Raw genomic sequence first — 14857 nt, 5'->3', positions numbered from 1 at the left:
GTCCTCTACAATCTCCTTCTCCTGCCATTTTTTAAATGGATTCAGCTTCTTCATTTTTAGGGCCTAAGGTCCTGAAATTTGGTATGGAGGTACAGTGGGCAAATACCCCTAAGCGTTTTTTAAAATTTTGTGATACAGGCTTTTAGAATGGTTTTATTTGAGTTTTTTGGCTGTGTTATAGCAAATGTATTACTGTGTTAGTGTGCCGTGTTTACCACGTCTGGGCATGAGTCATCACAATGGAATGCAGGGCATCAACCAATAGGCATGCAGCTTTCCTCTATACTTCTTGCTGATTGGCTGTTGGGATTTAACTTGATTAACACCTGCACAGAGCATTTCCACCTGCACAGAGCATTTCTTGCTGATTGGCTGTTGGGATTTAACTTGATTAACACCTGCACAGAGCATTTCCATACTGACAGTATGTCTTTATTCAAGTGTTTTGGTAGGTATTTCAAGCTTTTCTGCTCCAGCATTGGAATGCGGGGCATGAACGTTTTTTTTTTTGAAAATCAACAGGATTTTTAATTATGCAATTAAAAATCCTAACCAATAAAGTAGGGAATAGCTATCCAACTGTTGTTTTAGTTGTATGTTACTTCATATTATACGTAGTTATATCAATGTAAATCATTGTTTTCCCTTGTGTTTCTCATTCTTTCCCTGCCATGTCGTAAAATGTGGTGAACCCATCGCTGTATTTGCTCCAAAGCAAATATTGGCCTTTCTAGTTAGTGACTATACCTTCAGTTCCCGAGTATCCCCCCACAGTCAGCCTGTACTTGTTCCATTCGTTCTCCACCCTGAAGTTGCTGTATTTGGCGAAGACCGAGTTTCCCTCGAAGTCTTCCAGGTCCACCCTAAGTTCGTACCATCCTTGTGTCGTCAGGCGGTGTAGGTTGTCATTACCTGTGGAGATGGATGGAGTAGTGTTAGCGCCTTTTTTTTAGTTTCTTAAGATACTGTGTAGAAATCACAATCTCTACATTGCATAACACAGGATACAAAAAGTTAACCAACCACCTACCCAGCCAGAATTCTCCTGTCAGATCCCCGAACCCCGCCTTGTACTCCTGCCAGCCCAGGAAGAATTCTACCGAACCGTCCTTCCGCCTTTGGAACACCTGAGAGATAGACGGGTTGTTTTGCGTTTGAAAATTGTCCTTTATTTATCATTACCAAGTGTACTCCCGTATTTGCAATGTGAATGTTTACACTATTTGTGATTGGTGCTTTTTAGTTTTAACACCTCTGAAAGATTTAGGGTTCTTCATGTGTATATTTTGAAACTATTTTCCATTTATAACATACCACCCATCCTCCCCCGTCGGTGTCCATGTCACAGTAGACCCGGATGGGACTTGTGACGTCTCCGGCTGGATAGATGGTGTAGACTCCACTCGTATTGTGGCCGCTGTTGAGTAGGTCCATGCAGGTCCGAGGGACAGTCACCCTGTCTGTGAAGATAAATCAAAACTAACAGTTAACAAAGTGAAAAGCTATATTTACAATGGATTATATTTACAATGACCTGAAGACACCTACATTCTACATATGTACTTTATCTCTCTTTGATCTAAGTCTTGCTAATCTGATTAAATTTGTATAAATTGATACTGTTCCTTCTATAAATGCGTGTGCGTACCTTCCAGCTGCTGCAGCTCTGTGGTACATTGTTGTAAAGTTGTCGCATGTTGCTGAAGGGTTGCCTCCTGTTGCTGTAGGGTTGCTTCCTGTTGCTGCAAGGTTGCGGCCTGTTGCTGCAGCGTGCTGGCCTGTTGTTGATTGGTGGTTTGCAGTTGCTGTAGGGTTGCTTCCTGTTGCTGCAAGGTTGCGGCCTGTTGCTGCAGACTACTGGCCTGTTGTTGATTGGTGGTTTGCAGTTGCTGCAGGGTTGCTTCCTGTTGCTGCAAGGTTGCGTTTTGATGCTGTAGCGTGCTGGCTTGTTGCTGATTGGTGGTCTCCAGTTGCTGTAGGCTGCTGGCCTGTTGCTGATTGGTGGTCTCCAGTTGCTGCAGAGTTCCCTCCATCTGCTGTAAGGCTGCAGACTGCTGTTGGATGATGATGTCCTGGTTGCTGACTGTCGCCTGAAGTGCCTCGACGGTGGTATTCAAGCCATTTCCAACCTGAAACTTTATTTCAAATGTCGTTCGTAAGCTTGGATTAAAATCAAGAGTTCCGAGATCTCATACCTCCATGAAATATTTGCTTTACATGTAAATGTAAATTTCTTCTTTGATTATGCAAATGACCTCTACATTTACATAATATTTGCATCGTGATGTTAACTTTTGATTAACTTACACATGTCCCAAGTATGAAATTCCCATCATTTACTAAGGAGTTATAGAATTTTCAAATTAATTATGCAAATTAGGTCCGTATTTGCGTAATTGGTATCTGGTGATATTCCACCTGCCATAGATTATTAACATTGCATGTACCAAAGTCCCATGATTTAAAAGTCTGGAATTACAGACTTTCCTCATTAATTATGCAAATAAAGTCATCATGTGCATGATTTGCATCCAATAATGAAGATATCTGTCTAAGCTAACCACATACCAAAAATCATAAAAATATATTGTTCCTTTGTGAATGTATCTGCTCTGAAAGGTTTCGCCAGACCCCCCCCCCCCCTGCAGTTCCAGAACAAGCTGGTATGGGGACCAAACCCACGCCACTTATTACTCAGGAAGAGCTATCAACCACTCAAAAATCAAGACCATAGCATGTCCAGGACAAAAGATACAAAACCCGGACGTTTTGCTGGAGTGCCAAGGTCAGCCACCAGGAGGCCCAAAATCGACCTTGACCTTTGGCTACCCAAAACCTATCCACACGATTAGAATCCATCCAAAGATTTAAAAGTTATGCTGGCCGCAAATGTCCGGAAACACAAACACACAGACACAGACACACACACACACAGAGACAGACACACACACACAGAGACAGACACACACACACACACACACAGACACACAGACACACCAAAAACAATACTTCCATTTTTCATGGAGGTAATTAGACGTTGTTTCCAGTGCAACTGATGCACGGTAGTTCCATTTTTGGCTTTGCATATAAACACTGTCATGGCAAAATAATATGCTCCTAGTCTTGTTTGTGTCAATAATGTCTTGTGACATTGTGCAAACGATCAAGAATCCACTTCGTCTAACCGTAATTTCAATAGCTCTATAACAATGCTTACTTCAGCGAGTTGTTGCAGCTGTCCATCCAGGCTGTCTGTCCTGTTCTTCAGCTGTTCCAGCTGTTCCCCCAGGCTGTCCTGTGCGCTCAGGTACAACAGGAGCTGGTCCAGAGCCGGGCAGGACGGGGTGGGCTGGGCCGGATACTTCCTTCCCTTCCGCCGCTGTCTCCTGGTGGAGAATCTCGGGGAGGTTCTTGACGTTCGCTGCAGCTCCGCGATGCAGGAGCGCGAGGAGAGTCAGAAGCACCGCCGTACTCATGGTGTAGCGTCGGGTTAGAACTGGGTGGTGTGAGCCGTGTGGGGCATTTATGAAGCACTTTGTTGACCAAAGAACAAAGATGCTTGCCCATCGCACATTCTTGCCCGGTGGATTACTAGCCTAAGTGTTTCTGTAGTGCACTTGTAAGTGTTGAGTGCTAACGGTTCTATAAAAATCAAAATCTCTTTGTTTGATGTACTAGTGCGTTCACCAGGATGACACATGTTTTTATCCTAACATTTCATGACTAGACATAGTGACGACACACGAGTTTTTTTCAACTCATTTTTAACCGCCACCAACACAAAGGACAAATACAGGACAGAACGATACTCATGTTTACCTAAACTAAGTGAGGAAAGTCGTGTAAAGTTCCTTTCCGAAGGGTACAAGATCGGTGACATGTCAGGACTTGAACCCCGGACCTCTTAGTTCTGAGTCAAGCACTCTTCCGTTCCTCAACAGGGCCCAATAAAAGTTGCCGAAGTAATGACTGATTGATCATGATATCAGGTCGTACGTGGTTAAGAGCCATTGTAATTCGGTGAAGGACTGCTTTACTGTTTTATTGTTACTATAACTCAAACCCTTTTCATGCAGATTACAAAGCAACTGAGGAACCACCATATATATAAGAGACGTGATGGTTTTTCTATATAGTTTCCAATAATGAAGTGAAGACAATTTTAAATCTATAGGAAACAAAAACAAACCTAAACCAAGAAAAATTAGTTTTAAGTAATCCGTTAACTCCTTTTGTTTGTTATAAACAAAAGGTGAAAGTAGAACATGATATAGGAATCCTTTATGTGCGGAAAGTTTTGGAATTGTGGCGATGCTCAGAGTAGGCAGCAAGTAAATGAATAAGAACCAGAATTTTGTCTGATGTCTAATTTGTCAACAAATTGTGAACATTTTTTGGTCACCATGTGGCTATTTTATATATACTTTTCTGAGTAAGAAATTGCTTGTACCGAATAAATAGCAAAGTCCTTTGATCACAACCATTTATTTTTCACGAGCCGACGTTTCGCACTGTGCACTGTAAACCAAGTAACAGTGCACTGTGAACCACGTAACACCTTTAGTGCACTATGCACCAAGTAACATCTAGCGTCAGTGTACAGTAAACCAGTCAGAATTGCCCTGATGAAGATGACAGACGGTCATCGAAATGTCGGCTCGTGAAAAATTAATGGTTGTGATCAAAGAACTTTGCTATTCATTCGTTTACCAACCTGATGAATTATTTACGGATGGAATTGCTTCTACCTTCTGCATCTTTTACTTTTAGACACAAGTGATACGTATGGAAGCTTTTTCTTGAAATGATGTGACATATTTTCTTCTGTGGAAGGGAAGGGACAGATCTGATGTAGGAAGGGACAGATCCAGATCTTACAAATAGTGTATTTCAATGAGGTTGTGTTGAATATTGGACCCATAACTGTGCACGTCTGAAGCATAAACATTCACGTCAAATTACTACTAAACCTTATATTGAGACTTTTATTCCACACAGCATTGACATTTATTATAAGGCAATCATTTGTAACAGCCATTGCATGCTGACCAATGACATTGGATTATGAAACGTTTTTGAATGTTTTGTCCTCCACACATATCTAGTCAACAGGTAAATGGACTATTTGGGATACGTGCATTCACAAGAAACGATATTCAACTTGTGCAGAATAAAACATCATAACGACTTATTCATATTATTGTTCAAAGGTGAAAAAATATAAACACAGAACACAAACACACCCACACAGGAAGACGAAAACAAAAAGCTATAACTAGTAAACTGATTAATAATATAATAAATGAGTCGTCTCATCCGTTGAATATTCTTCTTTCATTAACAAATCATTTCCTTTGATAAGCCTTTCCATAATCAATTTTCAGTTTAATGTCAAAAATTTGAGATAATTTTCCAGTTAACGTTATTGCTAAACCTAAAATTGTCCCTATGCTTTAATATATTGTATAAACTGGCAGGGAGATGTTGGTATACTTTAAAGAAAGAATCTGTTTCTTTTCAAAACGATTCACATGAAACATCTTGTAGTTTAACCAAGACAGAGATGACTTAAGGTAAGCTAAATCTCAACAGATAATGTCTTGAGACAATGATGTTGAGATGCTGAGTTAGTTAGAATGATAGTTTTGCTTCTAATGCATTTACATTGGGTGTTTAGACTCCCACTTGAAGTAACCACTGAAAACCACTGCGGTATAACTCTAATGCTACACTAATCATTTTTGTCATCCTGGTCCAACATCCCCTCGGCATGGCGACTTCCGGCACCATCGCTCTTCTTCCTGTCCTCCAGCGGCAGATCTCCCACCTTGATTTTGGTGACATTGTGTGGTTTGACGCGCCACACAGCGACTCCGATCAGAGCTGCAGCGGCGACGACTGCCCCCACAGACAGCAGCGCGATGTAAGCGGGCTGTTCGTACCAGCTGGACCCTTGTTGGTCCGCCACTGGGGAAGAATATAGCACATACATTAGAAGCCGACTACAATCATCAACCATAACTATCGGTGCGTTTGTTCACTCTACTTTTAAATTTTGCATCCAATTCGGACGTTGCCATACCTACGAATCTATCTTTTACAGTTCAACGTGCCAAGATGGCGCTACAAGGTACCTCCAGTGTCCTGAGTGCAGTTCTTTCCGTCTCCCGTCATGCCTTGCGGACAGTCCCCACACTCATGTCCACCTGGTACATCTGTACACGTCACTTCCGGGTAGCACGGCTGGGAGGAACAGCCTGGGGAAGGATAAAATAAAGGAAGACAGATGTTTGCGCTAATTCCCACACTAAATCCCACACCAAGACTGTAACAATCAGAATTGATGGCTTTTTGATATTAAACCACTTTTAGAGAATATGCGCAACAAGACTCTTGTCGAGTCTTTTTTCTACCTAACTATGTTAACATGTTAACACATTCACATAGAGTCACCCGGACATTTTGTTTCACTTGACACTAAGGATTTTAGACACTGAACAAGACTATTTCTTGAGAGGGGTGAAGGAAGCCATTTACATCAGGGCCCATCACCCTACAGTGAACCGCGACGGGGGCCAACATCGTCTACCAGATACCTTTGACCCAGTGTTGACGTCACAATTCAAAGAAGCCACGTGACAAGCTTCTCTGGGTCAGTCTACTGAGGAAGACCAGAGTGACTGGTCAAAAGCTCTAGGTGAGAGAATTTTTGTGTTGGACCAAAAGTCTTAACTTTAAACATGTAACTACCAACACAGATGAACTTTCATGATGTTAACATGCTGTGTACCATTTAAACGAACGAATCATTTAGAGCACATCACTACTCACCAATTACTTGGACACAGCTGACTCCATCACCAGTCATCCCGGCAGGACAGGGTCCGCAGCTGTACACGTCATCAACTACGTCACAGGTGACGTCAGCATAGCATGGGTTGGGCGAGCACGGGTCCAGGGGGACTGGGGAGGGAAGATGGAGTTTTGAAAATGTGCCAGGATTGTAAATGAAATTCGCCTAATGAAAGCTTGCTACCTGTAGGTATTGGCTTAAACCTCAAAAATTGATACATCATTAATATATGCGTGAATGTTGTCTTTTTAAATAGAGAAATCGTTAAGATTTCAGAACAATTTGAAAATTTGAGCACAAATCAAAGTAAAATATCGTGAGATCTACAAAATTCAGCACTTGACGTTGATACTTACTTTCAATGACCACACAAGCCGACCCCTCAGGACAGATGGTACACTGGATGGCGCCGGGGATGTCTGCGCATGTCCCGTTGTCAGGGCAAGGGTTGGAGAAACATGGCGTCTCCTGGTCACACAGAGGACCTAAAGGAAGGGACAATATTGAATGTAAATTTTGTTGGGTTTTTGTATACACGATGTTTATAATGCATCAATTGCACTTAAGAATCACTTCTAAGAAATACTCTGGGGATCTCTGATGAGTGTTTGCCCTACCTGTGTAATACTGCTCACAGTCGCACTGGAACCCGCCGACGGTGTTGTTACAGACTCCATGGACACACGGGCTGTCCGCACACTCGTCCACATCCACGTCACACATCTGACCCGTGAAGCCGGTACCGTTACAGCTGCAGTTGATGTTATCAGGACTGTCCAGCGCGAAGGAAGGACACATGCCGCCATTCTGACACGGACAGTCACGGGCGATGACAGTGAAAGATTCTGTAGAACTCGCACCACACTCGTCAGCAGCTGTGACGTTGACGATGATGGTTGTGTTTAGTTTGGGTGTCCAGTTCAGCAGACCATCGCTGGACAGGGACAGGTCAGGATCTGGTGAGGCTCCCACCAGTGAGTAGCTCAGGTAGGGGTGGTTTTCCGGGTCCGCTGCCTTGACTGTGAAGTTCAGCTGATGGTTGATGAAGGCAATGATGTCGCCGGTAGGTTCAAAGACGGGCGGTGCATTATCTGTGGAAACAAACAGATCGGCTATAATAGAACAGATAGAACAACTCTAGCAATTACATGACAATTCTAGAACTCCATCCCAAGTCGTTAGATAGCCCGATATAAATGGCTATATGGCAAAGGATTTTACAACATTTGACAACATCATAATCGCCGCCGTCACGATTGCTTTCCACATTCTACAACAGGCTAAGGTGTGAGCCAGCTTTTCAAAACTTGTGAACTATTAATTGATATTGCTTGTTAAACATGTCATTTTTTGTGTTTCAAATGAAGTAGCCTAAAGACGTCGATATTAATAGACAAGACCGCAAGACTCACCAAGCCTGTCGCTCCATGCTGACACGTTGACTGACGGGACACACTGTTTGCACCAGTTGCCGATCTGTGTGTCTCCACTGGAATAGCAAGTCCCGTCTATCTCACAGGAGTTGTTCTGTGAATAAATAGTTATTAAATGTAAATAGAAGGAAACACTTTGTATAGAGGTGTATTTCTACTGTAATATTATTGATAAGAACGTACATGTATGTAGAAGTAGCTAAGTAGCCTGCAAAACGTAGAAGCTTACCCTGAGAACACAGAATCCGGTGACGTTGCAGTCCTGACAGACGGCGTCATACGTGATGAGCAGGACCGGCGGGCTGAAGCGCACACCGTCGTTACTGATGGAGACGAGCGTCGCCTCGGCTGTTGTCCTGTGTCCGGCTGCCGTACTCCGCCGAGATATCGATGGCGGAAGGGGGCAGATAACGCGAGAGTCATCTTCAAACGTGGCTGGAACGGTGATGTTTTCGACAGGAAGAGGATGTACGCCGTTTTCGTCAATCTAAACAAAATAATGTGAAAAGACAAAAACGATTTTTTTCGATATTGTCAAATACCAAATAATACATGACTGTTTCAATCGTCACCTTCACAAATATCTAACCTGTGCTGTTTGTAAAGAACACGTCAAGTTTTCTGATTGCAAGAAGTCCCTCCCGATAACAGGGGTCCGTTCGCATGGCCTGCTGTTGATGTCACACAGTCCTTCCTTCGGGATGAAGTAAGCTTTTGGCGGCGCATCTGTCTCTATCGAGCAGGACGGACCTTCAAACCCCTTCTGACAGACACACTGTCCCTTCTCACAGACGCCTCTGCCACTGCAGTTATTTGGACAGGAGACAGTTTCAAAGAAGAAGGAAGGTGGTTCGAGTGTCACGTTGTTGTTGCTCGTCCAACATGTCAGGTTTTTGTACAGGGCGTCAGAGCACCGTGCTTCCAACGAGGAGACTACTGTCTGTACAAATGTAGTATCGCCGGTAGCCTGTGAACAAAAAATAGTGCATGTATTAGTAACTGCGAAATTTAACTTCGTTATGAAAAGTACAACTATGTTTTGATGACAATTGCAACTCCAAATATGACAAAAGTGTCGCGTTCAACATAAAAACGACATCCACAATTTTGACCCCATGTCTGTATCATTGAATCGAAATATGAAGGATTTCGCGGAGTATATGCACCTCACCTGGATGTCGACGACGCATGAATCTACCACCGATGATGTGTCGATGGAGTCTCCAAGGATTGACGAACACAATTGTCCAGATGGAGAATTTACCAGGTTGTTCTCGCAGTACGCCCTGGCCTCAGCTTCTGTCATCCCATTAGGGGCCGGCCAGGTGGGGGGCGTCTGAAATTAAACAAAAATTATTTATACACTAGTTGATGGCCTTAATCATTACACGACAAGCTCGAGCTCAGTCTGGAGAACAAAACACTTTTCTAACATCATTTGGAAATATCATTAACCAATAAGCAGTAAGAATCACCCTTGTTCTGGCCCATACAAAACTTACAACGGGGCTGGAAGGTGCGCTGTCGTCAAATCCGAACATGTCGTCATCGTAAACGTCATCGTTGTAGCTGGTGTCCCGTCTCCTGCGCGCGCTGTTGTTCTCAATGGGCTGAATGCCTCGACTCTTCAGTTCCGCAGCTTTACAGTCATAGGCAGGGCTTATCTTACAGTGAATATTCTGTCCACGACCATCCGTTACACAAGAACAGTAGCGGCGCTCTATTTCAGACGCCGGTAACGGATGAACATTGCCATAGAAGATGTTGTTCGCGTCATCAACTCTGTAAAATCAAACAGAAAATAGTGGTTAGAGACTGTCAAATGTAAGTATCATATGCCGATGAAAACATGCACATGTATATATAAAATCTTGACTTCGAAACGACACTTACCTCCAGCTGTTAACGAATGCACTATTGCCACTTGTCATTACTTGGTTGTGATGTATGGTAGAAACCGTTGACAGATCCCTGTGAAGACCGTCATTTGTTCTGTCCCCGTCAAATGTTCCACACAACCCCAGAGTGTTGCCTTTGTCGTCGGCTGAAGGACGGATAGCGATGTCCATGTACGGATTGACACCGTCGCCCTTCACCTGTATGTCTATGAGTGATCCCGTAGGTAGGAAGACCTGTAGATGGTTGTTAAAGTGTCTGTTATTTCACATGGAATAACACAAGAATGTGTCTTATCAAAAGAACAGGGATGCTGCGTTATTTCATATTTTCATTTCAGTGATTTTGTGTTCAGTAATACTAATACGAGTATCATCCACGATGTAACGCAAGGATTCGTCAGGAGCATCAACATCGTGAAGGCACAGACCGTATAGATGAAATCTCATGATAAGTGCGATATATCAAACTAGTTTGTGACAAAATAACCTTACAGAAATTCTTACATAAAAACGGGAATTTCTGTCTTTGTAGAAATTGATATCTTCCCCCACGGGGCCATAATGATCAATTCTTGAGGCCAGAAATCCGTCATATACAGTCCAGGAGCCCGACGGAAAGTTGTACCGCTGGATACCTCCTGCACACTTGTTGAGAATGAGTGTTTCATTTCCAGATCTAACAGCGACACCACAATTGCAGGCAACATTACCGCGGAAGCACATTCTCGTCCGGGTCTGAACCTGAAATACAGTCACATTCTTACAACGTTACACCTGTACATTTTTACATGTATCAGTACCGTAGCAGGCAGTCATCAGAAACCATACATTTAACGCGCACCAAGTGTAGCACTCTACTGTCAGCTGCCTTACAGCCAGACATAAATCACATCTAACATCACCAACAAATAAGAGACCACCCCTTACACGCCCCCACACGTGTCATGAGGCCTCTAAATGAAACGCAAACTGAAGAAGAAGAATTCTTGTAACTAGCAAAACGTTTAACCATATACTAACTCCACTGTGCCAAGGACTTCCTCCTAGCTTTCGTGGCAAAATCCCTAATAAGATGACCCCACTTTAATTTCAATGCCATGATAATATAACAGTACTAGTGACGTAGCAAGTTTACGACAAATTGTTCCCCGATGTAAACTGTCTCTAGTTCCCGTTGGTTTCTGTGAGAGTGAGAGCATGCTGTGCATATATACATAGCGAAGAAGGCCGTTCCCTTAGATTCAAAAGTCTGAAATAATGAACACAGACACACCTCAATAGGGAGATCCCGGTGCTTGTACAAAGTGAATGTTTGCTGCTCGTACACGTGATAGAACCTGATTGATGATTGCCAAGATAACTGTTAGTAGTTCCTTCTACGTGACTCGATGACTAGGGGCAGGTCAATGTTTTAAATGTTTTCAATTTTGAAATGCGTCAATCTAAATGTACAAGACAGTTGCAACAATCACGTTTTTAAATTTTTCTAAAGAACATTTGTGTAAATGGGTAAAATCAACCACACACACACGCACGCACGCACGCACACACACACACGCACGCACACACACACGCACGCACGCACACACACACACACGCACGCACAAGCACGCACGCACGCACACACACACACACATACACACACGCACACGCACACGCACACACACACACACACACACACACACACACACACACACACACACACACCATACACATGTAACATTGTTTTCTACTTACCGGCCATCAAATGTTGTATAATGTGGATCGCCCTGCAGTTGACGTGTGTATGTAACATTGTTTTCTACTTACCGGCCATCAAATGTTGTATAATGTGGATCGCCAGTTGACGTGTGTGTGTAACATTGTTTTCTACTTACCGGCCATCAAATGTTGTATAATGTGGATCGCCAGTTGACGTGCATGTCACATCTCCTATCGAGTCTTTGTCCTGAGAGAGAATCTAAGAACATAGTGCGTTTTATCAAGATGTATGTAAGGGTGCTTTTGCTTTGTTTGCAACCTTAATGTAACGTCCAGTACACTATATGCAGACATCTTTCCGTCGACCGACTATAGCCAAACACATAAACAGACAACTAAATTGTCTAGATACACAATGATGACACCTGACCGACGTTGGAGGGCCTAACCAACCAATCAAATCACCTCATACCTTTGATGTTAACGTTTACGACAAGATTCGTGTTTCGTCGGTGAAGGTTAGACATCCAGGTACTAAGTAATACGATACACCAAAAAAATTTACTCAAGCAACTGGATATGATTTTCCAAAATCACGTCCACTTGCTTGAGTAACTGCTTGCTTGGAATAGAGAAAGAATACAAGATATATGCCTCATATAAATGTTGCTTCTTTGGCTTTTTGGTTGGTCTACAAAACGTTTTTAAACTTACTTCTACATCCTCAAGCTGGTAGCCATCCCACAAGTCTGATACCCCTGCCGCGAAAGGACCAAACTTGACCCTCATGTACCCCAGGCCATCGACCTGGGAGTCACGAACAGCGATCACGGGGATGTCTATGATGCCGTTAACGTTCCAGTCATCCACGCCGTATAGGAACGAGCACGTGTTACCGCTGTCTGTTACCGCATTACCGTCTGTTACCACCTGAGGCACTTCCCCTCCGTGGCAAACACGATGACTTTCCTCCTCGAAGTTTACTGGTATTGAAACAGTGCAGTAGGGTCCCAAGGAACTGCAATCAAGCGGCAGTGTCGGTTGGAGCTGTATGCTGTTTGTTGGGCCATCCTCGTCAACGGTGAAGACTTTTTTCAGGACCTATATCAGGCAAGAGTAAGAGAATACATTGCGATAAGCATGATCCTTAAAAAAAATCGAATAAAAGAGGCACAGGACCATCATAACTAAAAACAGAAAGTTTCCAGAAATTAGGGATTTAACGGAGGATCGAACAGTGTAGTACTTATAAATAGAGTTCCACGACCTCATACTTTCCCCGAATACTGTTAACCTATATGATTGAGAAATCATAAATCTTTCATTGTGTCTTTATGCTAATAAGATCATAGACGGTAGGCTACCGAGTTTTTGTGGAAATATATATTGTTTTTTAAACCATTGAAAACTATTTTACAACTTGATTGTTTTGCGTATCTTATAACATACACTGTTTTCCCTCTCACGGTCCGTTGCCATCACAATACACAGGCAAAGATTCCCGAGAATCGTACACTGAACACAAACAACATGATCAAGTTGCCTGCTTCTGACAGGTGCCTGCTGGTACAGGTCTGACTGTATCTGCCGATGTTCCTCTTGTTCACAATTACATATGTCATAAGTGTGATTAGTCCTATCATGGAAGGTAGCAGATTTATAGTATTTCCTCATTAATAATACAAATTATCTTCTGATTTGCATAATTGTAGGCATGCTATTTGATTATTTTATTATTTACAAGTAAGTAGTAAGTATTTGATTATGTCAAGCATCACTTAAGCTACCTACATACCAAACATCACGACGATCCGTCATCCGGTTCTTGAGTCATCCGTCTTCAAAAAGCCCCTGCAGTTCCAGAACAACCTTCTAGGGGCCCCAAACTCACTTCTTCCCTTGCCCAAGAGCTAGCCACCGTCCAGAATTCGTGACCTTAGGCAGATCGCTAGATCGAAACCTGACGTTATACTGCACTACCATAAGAAGCTGTCAGGGGGCCCAAAATCTAATTTCGAGCCCTACCAAATATGAAAATAATTCATCTAAGCCTTCTCGAGTTATGCTGTTGACAGACACACAGACACACACACACACACACACGAACAAACAAGCAAACAAACAAACAAACAAGAGCTCCACGACCTCATACCTTCGCCAAATGATGTTAACCCTTGCGATTATACAATTGTAATGATTGATTTTGTAAATAAGAGCCTCATTTGCATGGATTATATCAGTTGATCATATTCTCCACCCAATGACAGCCTTATTTTAACAAAAAGGCTATTATAGCTCTTCCTCAAAAATTATGCAGATGAGGTCATGATTTGAATAAATTATGTTTATTGATGTTCACCTTCACTTAACTTCCAAATGTGGCAAGTATGAAATTCCTAGCAGTTACAAGTATGGAATTATAAAAAGTTGCCATTAATTATGCAAATTAGGTCCTCATTTACATAATCCTCATTTATATAATCTATATATGTTTTTTCTCGTTCTCAAGTAGATGTCACAAGTGTTTCATAGTTCTATTATCGAGCAAAGCAGATTTATAGAATGTCCTCATTAATTATGCAAATTAGCTTCTGATTTGCATTATTGTCATCTGTCATCTACCTACATACCGAAAATCACGACAATCCGTCAACCGGTTCTTGAGTTATCCTCCTTCGAAAATTTTTCAACAAATGCTCCTGCAGTTCCAGAACAAGGCGCTAGGGGACCCAAACTTATGTCACTTCTTCCCTATCCCAAGAGCTATCTGCCATCCAAAATTCGTGACCCTAGCATGTCCTGATCACGAGATATCAAAACCGGAAGTTCCGCTGCAGTACCTGGGAAAGCCACCAGGGGGCCCAAAATCTAATTATTTCTAGGTCTCATAAAGACCTACCCACCTACCAAGTTTCATTCCAATCCATCCACTGCTTCTTGAGTTATCTTGCTAAACCACACACACACACACA

The 14857-nt window shown here is 42.6% G+C and overlaps 1 protein-coding gene and 1 pseudogene across 1 annotated transcript in view; both read right to left on the bottom strand.

Annotated features, from left to right (window-relative positions):
* LOC109465591 overlaps positions 1-3476 on the bottom strand; it is a 6074-nt pseudogene extending 2598 nt beyond the window's left edge.
* A 1428-nt stretch (positions 3477-4904) lies between these two features.
* LOC109465581 overlaps positions 4905-14857 on the bottom strand; it is a 17469-nt gene continuing 7516 nt past the window's right edge. Inside the window, exons 5-19 of the mRNA XM_019762937.1 lie at positions 12600-12986; positions 12062-12144; positions 11458-11521; positions 10689-10925; positions 10180-10418; positions 9789-10068; positions 9458-9622; positions 8876-9253; positions 8516-8773; positions 8266-8380; positions 7471-7944; positions 7210-7338; positions 6832-6963; positions 6135-6257; positions 4905-5967 (exon numbers count right to left, since the gene is read on the bottom strand). Coding sequence (XP_019618496.1) covers positions 5732-5967; positions 6135-6257; positions 6832-6963; positions 7210-7338; positions 7471-7944; positions 8266-8380; positions 8516-8773; positions 8876-9253; positions 9458-9622; positions 9789-10068; positions 10180-10418; positions 10689-10925; positions 11458-11521; positions 12062-12144; positions 12600-12986 — 3300 coding nt within the window. The 3' untranslated portion in view covers positions 4905-5731. The remainder of the gene's footprint in view (positions 5968-6134; positions 6258-6831; positions 6964-7209; positions 7339-7470; positions 7945-8265; positions 8381-8515; positions 8774-8875; positions 9254-9457; positions 9623-9788; positions 10069-10179; positions 10419-10688; positions 10926-11457; positions 11522-12061; positions 12145-12599; positions 12987-14857) is intronic.

Source organism: Branchiostoma belcheri, unplaced genomic scaffold, assembly GCF_001625305.1.
Source record: "Branchiostoma belcheri isolate BF01 breed outbred unplaced genomic scaffold, Haploidv18h27 scaffold153, whole genome shotgun sequence".
Taxonomy (NCBI): Eukaryota; Metazoa; Chordata; class Leptocardii; order Amphioxiformes; family Branchiostomatidae; genus Branchiostoma; species Branchiostoma belcheri.
This window is presented reverse-complemented; position numbering and strand designations above follow the sequence as displayed.